Source organism: Trachurus trachurus (genome assembly GCF_905171665.1).
Source record: "Trachurus trachurus genome assembly, chromosome: 8".
NCBI classification, from domain to species: Eukaryota; Metazoa; Chordata; class Actinopteri; order Carangiformes; family Carangidae; genus Trachurus; species Trachurus trachurus.
The window spans coordinates 20,816,151-20,839,136 of record NC_139905.1 but is presented as its reverse complement, the minus strand read 5'-3'; the positions used below and the strand labels follow the sequence as shown (position 1 = coordinate 20,839,136).

The window sequence follows — 22,986 nt, the reverse complement described above, 5'->3', positions numbered from 1 at the left end:
GCAGGTGTATGGCTTCTCTCCGGTGTGGACGCGCCGGTGGACCACTAATCCCTCGGAGGTAACAAACGCCTTCCCACACTGCTTGCAGCTGTACGGCCTCTCTCTGGTGTGGACGCGCCGGTGGACCGTTAACTGTCCAGATTGAGTGAACGCCTTCCCACACTGCTCGCAGGCGTACGGCTTCTCTCCGGTGTGGACGCGCCGGTGGACCGCTAACCCATTGGAGGTAACAAACGCCTTCCCACACTGCTCGCAGCTGTACGGCCTCTCTCCAGTGTGGATGCGCCGGTGAATTTTCAGTCCGGACAAGTCAGTGCACGATGTGCCGCACTGCTCGCACCTGTATGGCCCACATTGGCGTCGCCGACGGTGAGCAATCAGATGAACTGAGGTCCTGAATGTGTTCCCACACCCATTACAGCTGTGTGGTTTTTCCTTGGTGTGATCCCGTTTCTATGGCAACAGACAGGAACAGGGAGAGAGTCAATCAATCAGTGATGGATGGATGGACATTAAAGCAGAATTAAGCGATATTTTTGTGTTACGTGTCTTAAATTGTTACTTCCGACAGCAATCAGAGTGTTTGGTCTGAAACACGGGTCTGTCAGTCACTCTGCTCTGCTCTGAGCCGAGGAGAACATTTTTCGTATCCTACAAGTTTTATCCAATGAGGAGAGAGAACGGCATGAAGGGCTGTGTGTGCAGCCAAGGGATCCGCGTGAATGTTGTGACGTAGGGACGAGGACCAATAGATCCATGACGAGGGCGGGGGCTGCTAACTCCATCGGCTGACAAGACGTTATGGTGCGTTCAAGGCAACCCGTAACGCGTGTATTTCCGACCTGTGAAGGCGTACCAGATCGATCTGGTACGAGTTCACGGGTCGGAAGTTACGAGTGGCCGATATAGTGCACTTTCACAGGTAAAACAGGTCGGAAAAACACGAGTGGGTTGCCTGGAATGCTACAAAGTCGTAAGTCGTGACTTGAAGCTGTAATTTACGATTTCAAAAGCCTGCCTGGAACGCAGCATTGGCTAAAACGACCAGATCGCTTACTTCTGCTTTAAGTACCGTCATCATCATCATCACACAGCTTGCTGATGCTGCTGTTTTGTTTTCCTTTTTAAATTCTTCATTAACTCATTGAGTGCCGCGCTCCTTTCCAAAGTTTTAGTCAAGTGTACCGGCAATTTAGACCATTTTTGACTTTTTATGTAGAGCCACAGTGTATTCTATATTATTGCCACCAACACATACTGTGGCTCAATTGAAAGTGGCCACAAACCGTTTGTTTCTACGTGCCTCTGTTCCTGAGAAAAGTCAAGCTAAACATGGCTGGGTTTCACCAAAATCCCTCCTTTTTTTCTAGAAAAGGAGATAGAGCGTCTTTTATGAAAGGTGCTCTGTTTGTGTCTGTCGCTCTTCTGACACTCGCATTTCTGGATCAAAGGGCTCGTATAAGATAAATATATACAACAGTTGTTGTTCTATTCACAAAACCACCATCGGGGGCGGGGGGGGCGCCACTAAACAACAATAACACAGACGCACCGTGCCGTGTCTCAGCTTCTTCCCGCGGAACGTGAGGGTCTGTCGGCCACCGCGGCTCGGGAAGACCGGTCCCGCCGGTGGTCGCGGTCCTTCTGTGGTTCGGGTCGGTGATGCCGGTCTGCTTTGGCCCAGAGACCATCAGATTTTACCGCGGGAGGACTTTGGGGAGGACACGGTGTTGCTCCAGATGAAGACCGGGCGGACTGTCGGCTGAGAGCTTCCTGGTTCAGCTCCGAGCAGCTCGAGCAGCTGGAGCAGCAGCGCGGGTGAGAGCAGAGCAGCTGCGCTGCAGCAGCTGCTGCATCTGCATGCAGAACTCGTTTGCAGAAGCCGAGTTATGATAAAAACTTCCAGATCATGAGCTGTCATGTGACTTTGATCGTCATCTATTTCAGTTCTCCTCGTCGTAGAGTCCCCAAATTTACATATAATGTGTATTAAAGTGTCTATTTTCATAATTTAAAAAAAAAGCAAAAAACGTAAAATTACGTTTTCGGCACTCAACGCATGGGAACGAAAAACGAGAAATTACGTGGTTGGCACTCAATGAGTTAATACTCTTACAAGCAGAATTAGCCTATTCCAGTATACTTGAAGCAAAACATGTCAGTCTTTGAGTTGATATGGTAACCAGTGATGGGAATTAGGGCTCAAAAAGTCTGTTTCCACCGTTATAACTCTGAGCTAACGCTATCAGGGTAGCGGAGATTCGTGTGCTGACGGCAGCGGCCCCAGCATATTTCCTTCAATGCTCCTATTCGAGACATTCAGATAAGAGCTGGACTCAGACTCCAGCTCAAGCATATAGCTTAAGCCCGTAGCTCGGGTACGATGTGACAGCTAGCAGTAGCATCAGCACAGTTGGCCGGCTGGTAGGCCATTTGATTGACAGTTGAAACTTGACGAAGCTCAGCAAGTGGGCGGGGCTTCTGTGCCTGCAGCAGACATTCAGAGCTGCGAGAACTGCCTCATTTAGTCATGAAATAACCTAATTAAAAACGAATTTTTCTAGCATCCAAAATTGGCAGGATGGTTAATAGGACATATGTCTGGGATGTGATTAACTCAGAAAACGAATCCAATGACACTTGTCAGGGACTTTAATAAAGTGACGTAACAGCGCTGCAGCAAGAAATAAAGTAGGCAGGTTGGGTTGTAGACTTTTTAGTGAACCACAAAATAAGTTATACAAGCTAACCGCTGTTAATCTCTTGACTCGCTCCCACAAAAAACAGAAACACAGACCTGTGGACCGGAACCGGACGGACCGGGGGGCTCGTTGTCCTGGTGGACCGCGTCCTGCTCCTCCTCTGTAGTCCCAGTCTGCCCAAACAAATCCGGATCCTGGTTTTCCTCCTTCGTTCCGGTCGTGTTCTGATCCATGACGCTGATTTCCCGGTCCAGGTTCTCCTCCTTCGTCCTGGTCCTGGTTAGACGGGACCTCCTCATGGTGCTTCTCCACTACGGTACAGCACGGCTCTACTCGGTTTTATCCTCTTTTCCTCCAGCCCCTCCTACCTGGCTGGTACCTGCTAGAGTGCGTAGTATCCGCTACTTCTTTGGTAACGCCTCAGCCTTGGTTTCAGACTGCCTTCTACTGATTGGCCAGAGCGTCGTCACTGGAAGACGAGGAGCAACTATGAAGAACTCAGAGCTGGAGAAGCACCTCAACCGAGCCGTGCCGAGACGAGCCTTTAGTGGAAAGCGCCATCTGCTGTTTACCTTTGTATTCTCGCGATTTCTCCGACTTTCGCGGTCACATCGCAGTCTCCTCCCCTTAGATACCGTTTCTAAGGAGTTGACTGTAACTTCAGAATCATTAATGTTTGAGGAAGAGTGGGCCTTTTATAGTGTTTACAGATTTTCATTCATTTAAACACTGAAACAAAGGAAGCAAATTGAGTAAAATATAAAGTGTTTACATATTCACACATTTCACCAGTCACACAATACTGTCTGGCTATTATAGCCTACTCTGTGATTATCATCTTAAAAGGTATGCATGCAGCCCCCAATTTACCACCACACCCTACTACACTCTGAACATTCACACCTGCTCCAGAACATTACCACCTCCAAGCATCCCCCACTAGCTGCTTTGACTATGAATTAATTAGAAAATGAGCAAGAATTTCTTTAGAAAGCCCTCCTCATGCAGCATTCTGTGATGAAACTTCTCACGGAATTGAAGGTAGTAAGTAGTAAATTAAAATGATAAGCCATGGCAATTTAATTCCCAAATAACAAATACAATATCATAAAATAAAATAAAATTTGTAACAAAACATAAGCTTGTCGTCGCTCTGGCCCTAATAAATAAGTAATCTAGCCTACAAAAGTTCTTTCAGTAGGCTATTTTTTTTTTCTCAGGCCTTCACTGAATACCTTGAAGACAAATAGGTTCCCCTCTGGATCATATCATAGGCCTACATCCATGGTTAAACTCCAGTCATTCCACAACAGAAATCTGTGGCTGCAGTGGTCACACACTGAACTGATGAAGACTGGAAGAACATGGCCTGATCTGATGGATGTTCAGCAGCAGATGGTATAGGATCAGAATTTGGCATCATCAGCATGAATCCTTGGACCCAACCGGTCTTATGTCAACAGTCCATGCTACTGCTGGTGGTGGTGAGATGGTGGGGGTTTTCCTGGCACATTTGGGTCTCTTCATACCAGTCATAGTTTGGATATCACTAAGTGCATCACTTTACGACCAAATTTTTACCACCTTCTAATGGCTTCTTCTAGCATGATAATGCTCCATGTCACAAAGCAAAAATCAACAACTGCTTTCATGGTCATTGGATTCAGATCTGGTGACCTGAATCCGGTAGAACACATTGGGGATGTGGCAAAATGGGAGATTAGCAGCATGAAAGTGCAGCTCATAAATCTGCAGAAATGGTGTAACACAGTCTGGAGCATGGGGGGAAATCTCAGATGAATGTTTCAACATCTTGAGGAATCAATGCCACAAAGAACTGAGGCTGAGCAGAGGGGCAAAATGAGGAAATAGTCCATGATCTTTTCTGACAAAGCAAATGTCCTACTATCAGCATAGACGTTATGAATTTATGTCTGATTTAAAGTTCACTTGTAGTTGGCTAAAGTGATGTATATTTGTAGCCTATAGTTATGTTTACTATAAGATGGCCAGAATATCTTTGTTTTAGCTTTAAGGATTTCCATATCATTAATAACCACTCTAATCAAACATCAATGTAGACTAATTGAACTGATCAGAGAGAAGGACAAAACAAACATGTTTTCTATATGAATATGTTTATTTATTGGACTTTAAAAAAAGGAAATCTACAAATGACAATTAAATAAAAGGAAATGCTAAATACCTGGTGGTAGATGGCCATTTCATTGAGAGTAATAACAACCGTAGATGGATATTAAACCTTTAAATCAAGTTAAACCTCTCTTCAAAAAGCTTCACATATTATACAGAATTTAGCATAAAATAGATAATCATTGTATTCCCTTTGTGTTTGTATTGTATTGTAGGCTACCCTGTCCAAATCAGAGCCTGGAATTTGTTTTTCTCAATGTGTGTGTGTGTGTGTGTGTTTTTCTTTAAATCTATGCACCACCTATCTGCTGTCTTGGGTAATGACTAAGGCACTTTCTAGATAAACATTTCCCCCCCTATTTTCACTTACTTCAAAGTGAAAAGCTGCAAATTCGTGGCACACAACTTTACAGAACAGTATTTTGTTTTTGTTACTAGCACAGACAGTATAACACATTCAAGCAACACCACATGAATCCCGTGATCTACTGCACTAAGAGCCGGTTTATATCACTACATGAAACAACAAAACAACAAATAAAACATTCATCACCTATCTGTAAATCTTGTCATCATTTCAGGCTTTTGATAAGTGTGAATACAATAGCAAGACACAAATGTCCAGATAGATTTTTGAGTTAAACAGTGTACATGGTACAGAGAAAAATCACATGTTCAGATTCTTGGAGGAACATCAGCCGGCTTCCTTGTAAATTTTAGTTCATACTCTGTGACATAACTTTCATAAACCATTCATAAATTGCCATGACACACATGGCAAAGACAAATAGTAACATTTGTGCTTAAAGAAAAAGGAAGCTGCTGTTATATCAAAGTAGCGCAGTGGAATACAACAATTTAACAGTATAGTACCATTAGTTAACAGTAGTGTTACAACACCCCTAACACCAAGATGTTGACATTGATTATTATTTGCAGCTGTGTTTCTATGCAAGTATCGAGTAAATTCCTCTTATGATCAGGAACAATTAGCTGGGTGTTGGTTTTTTATTTCTGATGATCTGAATGAAGGATGTAATGTCTCCTACAGCTGAATACGTCCCGGATCCATTCATGACAATTGTTACTGTAAAAATAAAAAGCAGAAAGAAGGTGGCTTTCTGAAGAGGTTGCAATGTGTAACAACTATATTCCAGGATGAAACTGCTGCTCCACGTTGGTCATTGAGTAGTAGGAGTGGTCCAGCAGAGGGACCCCTCACTCCAGATAACCACAGCAGCCGTGACAAGGCATTTGCATAGCTTATCTCTACCCTTATGAGATGTACTTAATACATTTAACAGTGCATGCGGGCAGCTGCACTTTCACAAGTGCAGCCTGCAGAACATGATAATGCATTCAAAGCACCTGGGTATAACTTCACTGAGGACACAGTAATGGTAGAAGGTACAGCATGTTGCGCATCACTTGCAGTTATGACGCTAAATGTAAATGTTAGAACCAGAATGTAAAATCAAGTAATAGGTAAAAAAAACGGCACTGCAGTGAAAATGGAAACCCAAATTTACAGAGGTCAACTTCAAGTACATTGCAGCTTTTTAAAGGGACTGTACAAAATGAGTGAGGAGAGAAGGGGATCAGGAGAGGTGCTTTGGAGCAGTTGTGAATGTTTTTGATTTTGCTGAAATGAGTGTAACTTTTTTTTCTCTGATTGAATCCCATTCATCTCCTGTGAGATTTAGTGTAGAATTAATGATACAATAGTTATATCAAAAACTTGATGTGTATGTGCTGGAAAACAGTCCTGTCTTTGTATCAGGGCTTCATTTTCCTCAACACAACCAGTCAGTTTTAGGAGAATCTGTGGATCCATGTACATTAATTTAGAATCAAATAAATGTGATCTAAATGTGTTGTATTGCTGGGCCGCATTAAATTATTTTTTGTAATCTGAAGTTTTGCTCTTGCACAGTATGTTAAATGTCTGAATCAGTAGATAACAGCTGGCTAGATTTGTCTTCCTACATCACAACATTGATATAAATTGTGACTTCATCCTACTTATTGTAATGACTCCAGGTTTTCATTTGTGTCCACTGAGCAGGCTGGATATAACTTGTAGTTAAATGAATAGCCACATCTAAGAGGATTTGAATGTGGAAAATGACTCTAAATGCTAATCTGAATTGAAGTTTTGTGTTAAATAATGACACATGAAGTGATCAGTGTGTTGACTGGGTTGACTAAAGTTTGGGAAAGTTGAAAAACTTTGTCCGTATTGCCAATGTGTTGTATAAATCTAACCAAAGGAAGTAAAAGGGGCCCTCCAAAAAAAGTAAGAAAATATCACTAAAGATAGTGGAATGGACATTCACCCCTTCAACACCTCAATTTTAATACAGTCCCTTAAAAAACAACCTTCTGATTGCATCACATGAAAAATATAATATGCTCCTTTCAGTAGAAGCCAGTCACTCAGGGTTCCTTCACAAGCTCCAGGAAAAGCAGCAGGAATATAATGTGCACTATCAGTCATTGCACTGACTGTGTTGCACTCAGGATGACAGCGATGTATTCATCAAAACCTGGAAAAGCTGATTATCAGCATTTCTTTGAACCCCATTAGTCTGTCAACATTCGACTTTTCAGCCTAAGAGGTGATTCTGTTTGCTGCATCAGCATTCACACAGTACGATCTCTATAATACCCTGTTGACATTCTGTACTTTTCCCTCATAATTATAGAATAGCCTTTGTTTTTAAGGTCAGGGAAGACAGCTCACTCTCAAAGTGATGATTTTCAGCTGATGCATACCTGTGGGGAGGGGGAGGGTAAAAGTTCTGGTGGCGGTCAGAGTGACCTGAAGTAAAAGTGTGAGTGTGAGAAAGACAGAGAGTGAAGGGGAGGGGTGGGGGGACTGATGATAATGCTAACATTTGCACTCTCCTCTGCTCCAGTGCACTAATGCTCATCACCACAGCACCAACAGCCGGCGAAAAAGGCCACGGCAGCGGAGCAGAGCACTTGACTCCCTTCAGCTCACATTGATCGCACACCTCTCAATATGCAGCGCTGACTGACTCCGTGTGAAACCCTGTTCACTCCACTTCGGTGTGCTTCAGCCAATCTAATATGTGTTTGAAAGTCACTTAAAAGCTTTCATATGATTTTTTCTACTTTTTTTTTTTTTTACTCTACTGAGCACGCTTTTGCAGATGTAAAGCTTAATATTAAGGACACATTAGGTGCTGATGGCTCATTAACCAATGGAGGAGAGAGAGAGGGTACAAGCTCAAGATGGCAAGAGGAGCAGGGATCATATGCACAGTAGCAGACCATGCCCCTCCCCCTCACTAAGTGCTGCAGAGATGCAAGAGAATGAGTGTGCATATGAGGATCTGTGCATAAGAGGAGGGGGGATGGGGGAAAAGAAAAGTGAGAGTGTGTGTATTTGTGCACGGGATGGGTGGAGGGTGGGTCCTACATTTTGATGATGATGGCTGCAGATCAAGCAGAGTAAGAGACCGGACAGTGCAGGACGATGATTGACCGTAGGTGGAGGTGTAAGCTCAGCCGGCCAGGTTTCTGCCTTCATGCATTAGCAGCTGGAGGAAATTTGCGCACACAGAAAGGAGGCGAGGGGGTTAAATTCACTAGGCGCTCACGCTTAGTATGTCTAGATCTGTTATTGTTTGAGTATTTTTTTTCTCTTTTTTCTGATAAAAACTAAGCAAAGATTAAAGATTTGTCAACATCAAATCCCCAGGGGATTTATATCTCCCCAGTAAGAAAGCTCCTTTTTACCAAGCTGAGGGAGGGGGGGGGGTGATGCTGTTGCCCAGAAGGGAGATTGACGGCCCTGGGGTAGCACAGTGGGACAAGGGGCGTGGTTTCTTCAGGAGTGTCCCAGGACAGGAAAATGTGCTTCTCTTCACGTGTGTCATGCTTATGAGGTCCGACAGCAGTGTGCACAATGCACCGTGCTGCTGTGTGTGCTCCTCATGCACAATCTCACACATACACACATGAATGCACGCACATACATAAAGCTCTCCCTCTTATGCGTGCACACACATACACAGACACACACACACTCACAATCCCTCTCTCTTTCTCTAAGCTGGGACCAGCCAGCAGCAAGAACAACCATCAACCATCCATGGCTTTGACCCTGAATCAAACATTGAGAGGACAAGTTGTTTATGTAGAAAAATAGAGGAATTTCCAGAGGCTGATAAAATGTCTTTGGCACTTCTGAAAACACAGCATACATAAAAGGAATCAACACTGAGTATAAAAGGCCAAACTCCAAAGCTCTGCAATCAGAAAAAAATATTAAGATAATCCAGGTTCATCCACATATGAGTCTGGCCAGTCCTGGGTGGATTTGAGCCTGAACGGGCCCATATTCCACCATCTCTCCGTCCACGGTGATCATGCCCTGTGGGGAGATGGGCTCCAGTCGCAGGGCTTTCACCTTCTCGTACACCAGATGGGGGCAGCCGCACGCCAAGTGGGCGCCCTTCTCCATGGCGAGGAAAAGGCGGAGGAGGGCAGGACGTGAGATTCCCGCTGTCACGTAGAAGAGATGAATTAGTCCGTCGTCTGCAATCGCACCAGGGACTGTCCACAGGTCCTCAGCAAGATGGGACTGGTAGATAGCCAACACCAAGACAAAGTCCTCCTCCTTGACGACAGTCCAGCTCTCTGGGACCGGCTGGTCTAGGCTCGGAAGAAGAGAGTCCACCAGTGCTGTGGCCTTACCGTCACTCTGGGTCTTGGGTCTCTTGGTAGTGGCGGGGTTGTTGGAGGATTGGGTGATGGTGTTGTGGTTGGAGTTTGTGCTGTTGTGATTGTGACGAGTCCTCTGATTGGGAGAGGGGTTGGGGTTGGGGATGAGCCGACAGGAAAGGGAGGAGCAGAGCGAAGGGTGCTGCGGGGTAGGAGGAGGGTGGTTGGCCTTGATGCTCCCTTTTTGAGGTTTCAGCACCTCCTTGACGGGCAGATACGCTAACCTGCCCTGATAGACTCTGAGGGAGGCCAGGCGCACCAGGGTGCCCATCAGGAAGCGGATGGCTCCGACGTGGCGGTACTTCTCGCTCTCGATGTCAACATCTGCCACGAAGCCCCAGGCCAGGGAGAGGAAGGAGAAGAGGCGCTGCCGGGAAGCTAAATGGATCGACACCAGGTCCATGGAGCCAACCAGACCTTTACACAGCATGAAGCCACAGCTCAGTAGCAGCTCCTCGTTCCACGCTGGAGGCGACCTGAGGGATTGTTACCCAAATAGTCAGAAGCAATCATAGCATGGCACAACATGACAGTATACGGTCATGAATTGTTATGTAGAACAGAAAATGTATACTTATGTTGTGTAATTTAATTTTTATGAATATGTAACAAAATATGTATTCAAAATCATACACTAGTTGTGATACAGTTTCCCTGGCTTACATAGCTGAGAGAATCTGCATTGTCCTCAACAAGAGTAAAGAGTCTGCAGCCATGCTAGCAGCTGTGTGAGGCTACTGCTGCACAGCTGTGCTTGAGCTTAATGCTGACATCACCATGTTAACAACTCATTTACATTCACTGCTAACATAATGATGTTGTAATTGTAGGTAGCCTACAGTGTTTATGTTATCCTTGCCATCTGAGTCTAATATGTTAGCTTCCCAACGTTTGCTAATTAGCACTAAACAAAATGAAGAGCTGAGGCTAATGGGAACGCAATTTTGCAGGTGTTTGGTAATTATCTAGGCCCTGCAAATTGAAATGCTGACCTGATGGTGACACTAGATAGAAAGTTAAAAAATGTTTTTCAAAAATTATATGAGCAGTTAGCCTAATGTCTGAACCAAATTTAATATGTGCCCAAAAATTGTCCTGGCATTTAATTTTGACTACACATGATAACCCAATTAGCAATTTAAGCCCTGCAAGCACAAATGATAAAAATAACAATGACCTTTTGTAAGTTCCCACCTGTGTGAAAAAGACGGCAAAAACTAAACTAAAATCGACCCATCTCCATCGAGTGAAAAGCTGCTAAATGCTTTGTTAAGGTTTATTTCCAAAAATCAATTTACAAATAGATTTTGGATAAAGGTGTCGCTGTACAAGGAGGAGGTTTTCAGTCATTGCATCGAAGAGTCCAACACCAACCCACTGTATCTCATCCAATGAAATAACTGAATCGACTGTATTCAGAGACAATCTAGAATCCCACCCTTTCCCCTAGTCTCTCAGACACTGTTGTGGTTTTAGAAATGTCATTGCATTTTGACCTTCAGAGCCACCGTACATTAAATAGACGGATAACAACCCTAGAGGGACAAATAAATTCCTGTTTGTTGCTTTGTTGTTGTGCCAACAACCAACCAGCAGATGGTGATGACATAAAGTTAGTAGTGCATGCGTGCTGGGTTGACTGGTTCCACGGCTGCACTCGGGACTATAATCATTCATAATGTGCCAGTTTCTAAACCCATTACATCATTCCTTTGAGAGTTATCTGCAGCCTAAAATGACCTCCTGCTGCACAGCAAAGCAGTTCCAGTTTGCTCCTCTGTCTCTCCTCCCTCCTGAGGAATGATGTGCCCAGTCAGCCTTTGGCATAATTACACAGAGAGGAGATAAATTGTTCTTTTTTTAGGCTGAGCGGGGCTCTTCTTTGGTCCGTCTTTGCCCTGTTAGTCCATGCATTTAAATGACTCATTAATGGACTGACTCACTGTGAGTAGTGGTGGATGGAGGCGGCCAGGGCATTGCCTGAGCCACCTGGTAGAATACCCAGAGGGATCTGGATGGCCTCTTGCCAGTCCTCTCGCTCCATCAGGCCATTTATCACCTAAAATGAGGAGGAAGAAATTAAAAAGAAAAAAAACAAAACAATCAGACCCGGTCCTAAATGGAAAAACCAGCATCTGTGTGCAACCACAAAAATGTACTGATAGCAATGCCAAGGCACCTGAAACCACCTTGGCTGAAGATTCATACATTCATACCACAGTACAGCACTAAGCAGGAGAGCAACAGCAGCAGCAGCGCTCTTGTCGTGTCTAAATACAAATTAAATTTTTATCCAGTTTTTTTGTTCTATTCTGAAAAGTGCTAAGAATAGAATCCGGTTTTGTGTTTACATACACATCATTAGTGTCAGTGCCAGTCAGTAGCTGATTAAGATTGGTGTCACCATGAAACAGAAACAGATCGCACCTCAAACAGCAGCCCATCTCCGGACATGATAACCAGAGCGTCCCACTGTGTCAGGTCTTCCTTCCTCACCAGCTCCCGTGCGTGGTTCTCGTGCTCTGAAGGACACGAGAGATGAGAGGGAAAAAACAAAAAACAAGACGAAACAGTAAAAATGTGGCAAAGTGTTGGACAAGCTGACAGAATAAAAACAAGGACAAGGGCAAGAGAAAGAGACACGCTCCCTTCATCGCCAGCCTCCGGGGTAGGATCAGGGAGATTAGGCAGAAAAGAGATTCAATTTCCCCCTATCAGGCCAGACATATCACATTAGCCCATCCAGTGGCTACTCAAGAGCTCCAAGGCAGCTTAGCTGGCCTGCAAACATCTGTGACCGACAAATATCTGCATGTGTGCATGTGCACTCAGTCCTCTGTATGAGTATGCGTGCGTGCGTGTGTGTGCGTGCGTGCGCAAATGTTGGTTAATGCGCCGGCAGAGGACTGAGCTATTTGTTCAGCCTAGTTTTATTGGCAGCAGCCTTGAGTGGGTCCTTCTGCAGGGGGTCTCTGTGGGCTCATTCTGCCAGCATTAAAGTCTACAGTCCTAGCAGCCGAGACTCCCCAGTGTAACACTGTGTGCGAGTGTGCGTGGAGGAAAAAGATGTGCAGAGAGAGAGAGAGATAAAAGGAGGCAGGCAGACAGCAAAGAAGTTAGTGATTATTGATGCACTGCCATCCTGAAGGAAATATTTTTCCATTCCGGCCGAGATATTGATCGAGGGGCTCAACTGAAATAAAAACAACCACGCTGTCTCCTTTCCTTTCACTTTGCTCAGCCTCCACCTACTCCTGTCCATCAACCTTTCACTCTCCGGGGCTTCTCTCCCTCTCTCCTCTCTCCCAGTGGTGCTGCTGTTTGTTTGCCGTGTGCCGGGGAGGCTGGAGGCAGTGATGCAGTGCTGTGTTGACAGACACAGGCAGAGGGAGTAACTGCACCGCACAGCTGACTCAGCACTTTGAGAGCTGCCAGGTCTCCGACTGATGCTTTACTTCCCAGTCACTTTCTTATTCTGGGGGTCACAGTTGATGTATATGAACTCACGATAAACCTGAAGAAATGAGGCGACTTGTGGTTTTCCTAAAATCTATTAGCGATATGTGATGATGACTCTGTGAATACACATTTAAAAACCTTGGGTAAATTCCAGTTGTTTCACTCAAAATGTAGCACTTCCCTCCTCAAGTCACACTCTGCTGCCTTTCTTCTGGGGTTAACCAGGGTGGAGATAAAGCTTGGTACACTGGATGCTTCATACAGTATGTAAAAGGTACATGCTGACACAAGAGGCGCCTCCACTGGAACTTGTCCTTCCTTGGGCAAAGGCTATGTGATACATTCATCAAGGAGCTGCGCCTTTGGCAAATGTTGTGCCAGTTAATCCACTCATAGTCACATCTGGCTGGCTACCGTATCCAGCCACCGAAGGCCCTCAGCGACCCATAACCCCCCACCCCCGTTCCTATCCATTCTGCTCCGTTCTTCTTTTGGCCCGAGTCGACATAAGTAATTACTCTGTCTTTTTTCATCAGCATCCAGCTGCTGGCCTTTCTTTATAAGTCCCGGGAGTCGGCACAAAGAGCCTGCATGCACATCAGTCCTCTTTCTCAAGAAAACAAACACACAAACCACCGACAGCTTCCCTCCTTTTCCTCTGCCTTCGCTGTCACACTCCATCTCGCTTGGGGATGTATCAGAGATTCACCTGATGTGCTACCGAGCTAGAGACAAGTTACTATTCTTACACGTCTAAATGTTGATCCTGTCAAATACAGTTGGGTCTGGAGTGGAAGTCAGGGTGACAATTAGAGCTCAGAGGGTAAATGATGCACTGTGCAATGAACCTTTGGCATTAAAGCCGGTCTCTGTTTCCCTGCAGCTCCTTGGTATTCAGAGAGAGGTCAATGAGAGTTCAGAGCCTCTGATGACACTGTTTAAGGTCACAAAAAGCCACAAGAAACTCATACAGAATGTGGAGTGGTTGCAGTGAATTGCATGAGAATTTAATGTGTATCAGTGTTCATGCGCCCGAGCAGCTAGTGTGTGTATGTGAGCCTGCGTGTGCGCACGTTTGCTGGGAGCACGCCACCTTCGAATGCATAATAAATACTGATAGAACAACTGCCGCAGAGATGACAGTCATACTGTAGTTAGGCCCATTTAAGTCTTGTGTGTGTGTGACATACTTGTTCTTACAGTGATCAGACACATAGATGGATTACCGTATGGGTATAACCAGGCATACGTAGGCCAAGGGGCCCGCTGACCCACAGGACTCATGGGCCGTATTTGTGACCTTTAATAATTCATGCTGGGTCCATTCAATTGATTTAAAACAGAAGCAAAACAACCACAAATGACATCACTGAGTCATTTTGTATATATTACACTCAGAGTTCTGGTTCAGTTGCAGCGGTCAGATGTTTCATTTCATTACAAAATTGTGGGATATTTTACAGCTATATTCTGCCTTCTCTCCCCAAACTTGACAAATAAAATCTGCCCTATAAAAGTTTCCCTCCTGAAACAAAAGCCTACTTTCATCCTGCCAGAAAAAATGTGTACACAAGATGGAGAGCATTTTACCAAAAAGTACCTCTTGAACATCAGGGCAGGAAAACAAAACGTGAACTTCTCAGTTCCACCAAGGTAACACAACAGAAAAAGTCTGTCTGAGTGGCATTAGCCTTGGACTTTTTCTCTCTCTGTCTATGAGGAGCATCTCTCTTCTGATATCTTGACTATCACAGAGTTATGAAAAATAAATGACAAATCATTTAAATAAAATAATAGCTCATCACAACAGCTCAGAGATGGCTGTGTGTGAAGCCTTTCAATTAAATCTAATTTTAGTCTTCACAAGCTGAAATGTCTGACATTCATATCTGATGTTTGCAAGTTCCGCTCCCACATCTCCACTAATGGCCTGAAGTGAAATACATTTATGGACTCCCCCCCAAAAATTGAATACTCTATAATGTGGAGTGTTACAACCTGTATTAATTACACACATGGATTATAGGATTGTTATATGAAATCCCAGATTAGTCTATGAATTAGTACAGATTTAGTACAGATCCCAGTGCTTTACCTGCTGACTGAGCCAGAGCACTAACAGCTCCCTAATATATGCTCATCATTCGGCGTCAGACCAATGATCAGTAAATCTACACTGATTGCAAATTAAAACATGAACTTGTGTTCTGTCGTTTTTGTCTAAAACATCTAACAACAAAAATGTTGAGCAAAGTCTGCAGATGTTTTCTGTGTTCTACAAATACAACTGTCATTTAGATATAATAATATGCCCACAATCTGAGCTACCAGCTTTAATTTGTAGAGTTGGGTCCTTTGTCAAAGGGAAAAGAATTGTCAACACAGGCCACGGATGCTTAATAAAGAGGCTAACGGGCAAAATAAAACCTCCCATTAGTAATCCTGTCAAATGCCTTCCTGAAATCGATAAAACAGACAAATGTGTGTCCACTCTCCACAGTAACTTATGGTTAGCAACTCAATAGTGAGGAATTTATCAAACAGCTACAACCTGTCACTTTGGTTACTTACAATTCATATAATTTCACTTTTGGAAATTTCAGCAATTTCAGAAGTTATTTTCAGTTTCACCGACTGAAAATGATTAGGCTACTATGAATTATTTCTACATATTAGTATTCTAACAATTTTGTTTTGCATGTCTATCCACCCTCGTACATATAAGCAACTGTAGGAGGGTGGGATCAGGGTGCTCAGGGGGCTGACAGCTTCATCAGTGGTCCATGATTGGGTCCACGGTGGGGTTGAGGGTTTAATCCCCTCACTGCTATTGCATGTCAGGGTTATGTTAAGAGGAGTGTTACATAAATGCGTGAATAACAAAGGTCTGCGTGTGTACACATGTTACTAACCTGTGATGACGAGTGTGTAGGGAACACCGGCCTCAGTAAGCATGCCCTGAACATGGCCGCTGAAGAGCTGCAGAGCCTGGCCCCGCCCACTGTGAGGGTTCGCCAGAATCATGACCCGGCAAGGTCGACGCACCTCCGAATACGCCACACCTAGACAGACAGAGTGGGAGGGGTTGAAGAGAAGGATAGAGATGAAACAAGACAGTGTAGATCTTCTCATGCATGATCAAATATGTCAAAGAATGTATAAGGACAACCTCGTCCCTCAGGGTCTGTGGCACAGGAATGCACGAAGGAAACTTAAAGGCATAGGCTGCTTGACTGAGACTGACAAAGCTTAACGGTAATGTGACATGCTACTTTCTTCCTAGAGAGAGCCTGCAGATGCTTCTCGGTCGAGATCTTACAGATTATTAATAGTGGTTTTATGCCGTTGTGTTCATGCCCATGAGGAGATCCTCTTGTTGCCTGTGTTTCTCAAGGAAAGACAGAGTAATGGAGGGACTGTACTTCTACTACACTTCATTGATACATCACTTTGCTCTCTTGCAAGGATGAAAATTTGCTTACTTAGCCAGTTCACACCGGCCTTTGTGGAGGTATGGTTTTAATGCAAATAGAAACCTAAGATAGACAACATAGTTGACTGGGTGAAAGATAAAAGACAAAACAAAAAAAGGAGCAAGTATTGCACTATTATGAGAATATTTCAACTTTTTATGAAATTTCTGACACAGAGTTAGCCGAAATCAGAAGATCAACAACACTGTCATATTTGAGGTAAGGTACAGCCAGTTGCCAGTTAGCTTAGCACAGCATAGCCTGGCTCTGTTCAAAGTGATTCATTTTGTGTTACACCAATAGCATCAAGCTCATAAATTAAAACACTATATCCCTTTTTTTTCAGACAAGAACTAAAATGAAATTAAAATCTATTATTTTCTCTGGCTTAGCGGTTTCTGTCATTTCCTGGAGTCATTACGCAAACTGAGGTTTTTACACTTGGGTTTTTGCACAACAACTTATCAAGTAGTAAGCTTTACAGACACCAAGACACTTGCATTATGAATTGTTTCCCTTTCAGTTTTTACGCTAAGCTAAACTAACTTGCTACAATGGGCCTTAATGAATTACTTGTTCCATCTCATAAATATCCCATTCTTTTTAAAAAATCCATATTCATGTGGGAATATCCAGTTTGACCACTTCACTGAAATACGCTTGATGGCTGCCACTACAAGATTTAAGGAGAATTCAGAGAAAAGCTTCCACCTCTGGAGGAACATTTTGCAGCGGATCCATTTGACCTTTAAAGCAGACACAGACTCACCATATCAAGTGAATCTGAAAGGACAGGGGGAGAAAAAGTCGTTCCATTTTGGGATGCGAGGGACAGTTTGAATTTCCACCATAATTATTTGTCTGCAGTTGATGCTGACTTTGGTAACATAACAATCAGAAGCACACAATGTGATGGATGGGTAAATTCCACCACCTCTTGCATATAATTAATAGACAACTCAAGACAGCAACAGTAAGCTAGCAGGTGTGTTATTTTGACTTGGTAACTATCTATGAAGACTCTGTCTAAGCTGCTTCAGTGTTTTTCTTCTTGACATTTGCGAGCCTCAGTTTCCAGTAGTGTGACCTGTGATGCGCTGCTGCTGTTGCTGCCTTTGTCTTCCTCATCTGACCTATGATGGGTATAAAAATATCTTAGAGACAGAGATGTGGACTGGACCCACCAGGAAGAGTGAGGTGAGAGTGGGATAACACACAGGCACATACCAAACCCTGCCTCCATTCATCCACACAGGGGTTCCATTGTTTTTTACTTGTATTACAGCACAATGTGGCTCTCACACAAAGGTCCTCTCTACACTTCCAGAATATAGTGGAAACTGTCTTTTGACAGTGAAATGGCTTTTAATTTTTTTCCCCCCTTGATCCTTAAACAAATCCTACCTTTGCACTGGAATTCATGTCACATAAAACACAGAGGCAGATAGGGTGGAGAAATTGCTTATGTTTCTTCTTCAATAGAGCCACACCTCTGAACTGCTGTCCAGATCTCAGGTTTTTCCAGCAATTCAAAAAGACTAATGAATAATGGAGTGAAACGACCGTTCAGCCTAATTATCATGCAGCTAATTCACTCGGAAACAAGTAGGAATCATCCAATTATTGGCCATGGTTATCAGCAAAATTAAGTATTTCCCATTTATTTTTTTCTTTTTAAACCCATACACATAAATACATTTTAAAATGTGCTACTTTGTCTCAAAAGAGGCTGCCTGTATAGTCACAGAGCAGCTCTGATTAGTGAGCTTCGCTGCAGATCGAGGGTGAGACAGCAGACATCGCTGTAGTTGTAACAAACATCACAATTCTCTACATTGTGGTTGAAGCAACACCACACTTTGATAAACAAGTCATTTGATCCAACACACACCAAGAAAGACAGAGAGAGAGAGAGAGGCAGAGAGAGAAGCCTTCACTAACTGCTGAGCTAGCTGATCAGACCAACATCAACAACTGCTGAATTAAGGACAGTCACTGCAAGGAGCAGAGAGCTCAGTGCTGGAGCAGAGCCAGCGGAAGTTTGTTAGTCACTGTGATGAAGGGAAAGGAAACACAAACTGGGATTCGACAGAGGAGCCATAAACTACAACAGTAACAGAAACTTCAGTCACTTAAAAAAGTTCCTGACCCTGTCTGTGAGCAAATCTTAGTGCATTACATTATTAAAAGAGGGATTAGGGAGGTTATTTCACATAGTGATGATAATAATAATATATGACCTAAAAAGAGAATCTTTATTTGGTCAAATATAATTTTCATCATTCTAATGTTATATTATGGGTGATCATGAAGCTCTTATGTCGACTAAGTTATCAATTAATTAGGTTCACCTACAACTATAACAACTGCAGCTTAATATCACAGCCCTGCAATAAACTTTGTCTTAATGAAGTGACTGATCGATTGTTTCTGGTATTCTGTGTGGTAGACAAAAGCATCTCTCAGCCAAAAGTGGCACAAACTATATCATCCAGTTCGATCACATTTATCACAACATAACCTCCATGAAGATTTGATTTACAGCAGAACTAATTTAGCAGACTATACGGTACCTAATATACTGCCCAATAAACGTAATCATTGTTACATTCAGATTTAGAGCACAGGCCTGATACTTCTTAGCAGTATTTTTCAGCATCAATTACATGCTTGATTTATTGTTATAATACTTTTACATTAAGGTATAAACCTCCTACTTGAAGATGCCATATAAAACAGTAAACACAGGCTGCAGTCAGGATTTGTTATCTTTTCCCCTTCTAACCAAAAAGATAAAACGCACTGACCCAAGTCATGTCTCTGAAAATGGCCTCTTCCTGGAGATTCCTCCTGGGTTGTGTTTGTGTGTGTGTGCCTGTGTGTGTGTGTGTGTGTGTGTTTGTGGGCGCGCGTGTAGCCTGTGACAGGAAGATAGATGCAGGGTGTGAGCGTGTATGTGAGCTCTGTCTGTGATGTGAAGTCAAAAATACCTGTGGGCACAATCTCCCCATCACACCGGCAAGCAAACTTTCAGCTGCGATGTGTGTATTTCACAGTTGCGAGTGGGTAAACACACACACACGCAGGCAGAGGCAGAGAGGCGACAGGCAGACGGGATGTGACAATATGTCAGTGGTAACACATTACCGTCTCGTTTGCCACAGGAAGATACTAAATAAAGATGTGATGTGCTTCCAGTATGGCATACTGTGGCACAGGTGGGATTTGCTAAAACATAAAAACCATTCAAGAAACTCTTGGAGCAGAAACAAACGCGTGGGCAATTCAGTGAAAGCGGTCTTAGTGAAACTGACACTATATCCAGACTGGACTGACGTGTCTGTAAACAAGCTGAATTCCAGGGTTGGGGGTGAGTGTTTGCTGGAGAGGAGGGGGAGAAGGTCTGCAGAGTACAAACACCACTGCCCACTGAGGCATCACCAGGCTGGGTGGGGGGCGCTGACAGGCCATCACAGCCGTGTGTCACAGAGCGGGAGACAAAGGCTCCAGAGATCTGGACGGGGCGAGAGGTCGTCTGGTGACGCATTCAGCCCTCGTCTCCCTCCCTTGCTGGAGAAGTAATAAAAACCTGGCACACATTTGCAAATTTTTCAAGGATTTTTCATTCTGAGTCAGTATAAGTTTTGGGGAAAAATCAATACAGCGTACAAAGCCTGTGCTGCACGCTTTGAATCAAAAGAATAAAAAAAACGTATAAATGTTAAATCTGTAACGGGCCTCCTACCAGCTGTTTGAATAGCAGAGGAGGATATAGCCGATAGCAACGGAGGCAGCCACTAGTAGGAAAAGTCAAAGCAAGTAACCATCAACTCATCCCCTTTGCATGCAAACGCACTTGTGAAGCTTCTAAGCAAGGAAAATACTTGGGCAGACCATTAATGTAAGCAGGACTGTATCATAGTGTATTCACTTCATTATTCACGGCTCATTCTTTCCAATGAACTTGCAGTAAGAATAAAAAACCTGCGAGACAATTGGTGTCATAGATGTCAACACGCACACAAAAAATTTGAGTTATTATCATCATTAACTAAACCATCACATATGACATTTCAAGTTTATCCACTTTATACTTAAGTGAAAGTGTGTCACAGTCGTGGCTCTCTGTCTAAATACCAATCTTGTGCTAATCCAACCGCTCTTTCTGCAATGCCAGATGAGATGACATGCAATTAACTTAGGGGGTAAACACTCAAATATATGAAGGATTAGTGAATCACACTGACTTTCATACACCCTCTGCAACAAGGCAGAGAAAAGCAGCTATTCTGAAATATTAGCGCCACATTACTCATTTAAAAGACATAATATATTCTGCTAAATACTGTATTATTGGCTGGCCTGAATCCTGGAATGCTAAAACAAGCTTATAAATTAATGATGTGTGATCACATCATCGCTGTGTTCGAAAGAAGTGAAGAAGATCTGAAAGCGGAGACTAAAAAACTGTAAGATGGCTGAGCGATGATTAGTATGTGTGGTCTGAGAAGCTGGGGGCTCTTTGATGAGTCCAGGGAGAGGACGGTGACTGGGTGTTGAGGTGGGAGCAGAGAGGAGGAGGAGGAGGAGGAGGAGGAGGAGGAGGAGGAGGGGGGTGTTACCTCTTAGGTTACCATCTGCCTGCACTGCCTGCCCAGCATGCAGGGCCGAAACCCAAAGTCCTGCTGGCTGCAGAACAGAGGGAGGGCTGGATGTTCCTCATCATCATCACACAGAGCCCAGTCTCTCTCTGTGTTTGCAGTGTACACCTGGGGGCTGCTACCAGGACGGTGACCTCATTCCACATCTTGCCACTACAACTCTCGCCTCCATCTTTGGTGACCAACATCCCAAATTAGTCACTGCCAAGTCAAATATCTGCTCCATCTTTGAACTGCTGTAGCTGGAGGGTGGAGCTGCAGTGAAGGATATCTTACCTTATATATGGTTGACTCTACATTGGCACCTTAACGATAAACACAAGCACTTTGGGACCCAAGTATCACCATCTCCTCCCAGATGAGTGATAGGGGTAATAAACTGCATAAACACTTCTCATACATGGTAATTACTGTCTCAGTGTAACAGGATGGAGCCTGAAGAAGCTAATGAGACTGGAAGACAAAGGAACCTGAGGACAGTCTGCATTTTAAACAGAGCGAGACATGATGAGACCTAATTAGACATAGCTTGCTGCAGAGCAGGATGAAAAACAGCCTTTGTTTTGATATGATTTTTTCCACCCATCAACAATATTATAGTAATTTCAATGGGAAATTGCTGAGCAGGAATAATGAAGGATGAGCAGCAGTGAACACTCACTGGTGACAGAGGATCAGTAGGAAATCTAATCATTTAAGTGATCAGTTTCCTCTGTGTGTGTGTTTTAGATCCAGAGCATTGACTGGAATGAGGCAGCTGTTAATTGCTGCTGGCAGGTGGATCACCTCTCTCAGCAGGTGGAGCAGGTTAGAGAGAGAGCGGGCAGAATGTGCCAAACCTGTTTTGGGTTAAAGGAAGTTGTAACCGTGGTCGATCATGCGGGGCTTAAGTCAGGGCAGCCTAGATTAGCCTACTTTCAAGTGGCCCCCTACTTCAGGGGACTTTTGTCACAGATAATTTCATCCTATCCGGTGGTAGGCTATCATTCGTCTCATCCAAATAACCATCTCTGTGTGTAGGCTACTGCATGTATGGTAGGCATAAGCTATAGGCTGTAGGTTTATGAAGTTGTGTGTTAAAACGAAACCCTCAGACTTCAAAGTGATGTGACCCATGGCCCCCCACCACAGTGCTCACCGTCTCTCCGGGGCGCCTGCAGCAGCGAGGCATCTCTGATGGCATGAGCCCACCTCTCAGCCTCCTGGAGGTTGGCGAGCGGGTCCTGGACCAGCGCGACCCGAAAGCACTGCTCCACTCTCTGCCGGGCCACTCCGGCGCTCATCCAGCGCCTCTTGAACGGGTAGAAATAGGCTGTGAAGTAGGCGCCCACATCCGCGCCGTCCGGCCCTCGGTACGCCCGGCAGCCGATACAGTCGGTCAAGTTAAACACCACCTTAGTCCGGCCGGGGGACGAGGAGATCCTCTGGATGGTCAAGGCGCTCTCCGTCAAGCTCACCGAGTACCGGACCCTGTCGTTGAGCGTGTCGGTGAACTCCCCGTACAGCGCGCCCACCACCCCGTTTCGCTGGCGGGATGGATCCGGTTCAGAGGCGTCTCTCTCCATCCCGGACGGAGAGTGCCGACGCGTCCCGCAGGCCGGTGTGCGGATGGCGGTGGTGCGGTGCAGACTCGGATCCTACTACCAGCCTGCTGTGGGACCCTTTGGAGTGCGATAACAGCAGCTTTCCTAGTTCAGAGTCTCTCCCTAGTGACCGAAAGGGGAATGGCAATGATGGAGCAGTGAGCAGAGCGCAGCCGGCTGTGCCGACACCAGACTCCTCCTG

The 22,986-nt window shown here is 44.4% G+C and overlaps 1 protein-coding gene across 1 annotated transcript; it reads right to left on the bottom strand.

The window, feature by feature from the left end:
- Positions 1-9,168: 9,168 nt before the first annotated feature.
- On the bottom strand, positions 9,169-22,766 carry LOC310989397 (sphingosine kinase 1-like; the record flags this gene model as incomplete). The annotated part of the gene is made up of 5 exons (XM_083976434.1): positions 9,169-10,084; positions 11,552-11,667; positions 12,036-12,130; positions 15,980-16,129; positions 22,340-22,766. The coding sequence occupies 5 exons, from the start codon at positions 22,764-22,766 to the stop codon at positions 9,169-9,171; spliced, it is 1,704 nt and encodes a 567-aa protein (XP_083832560.1).
- Positions 22,767-22,986: the final 220 nt, after the last annotated feature.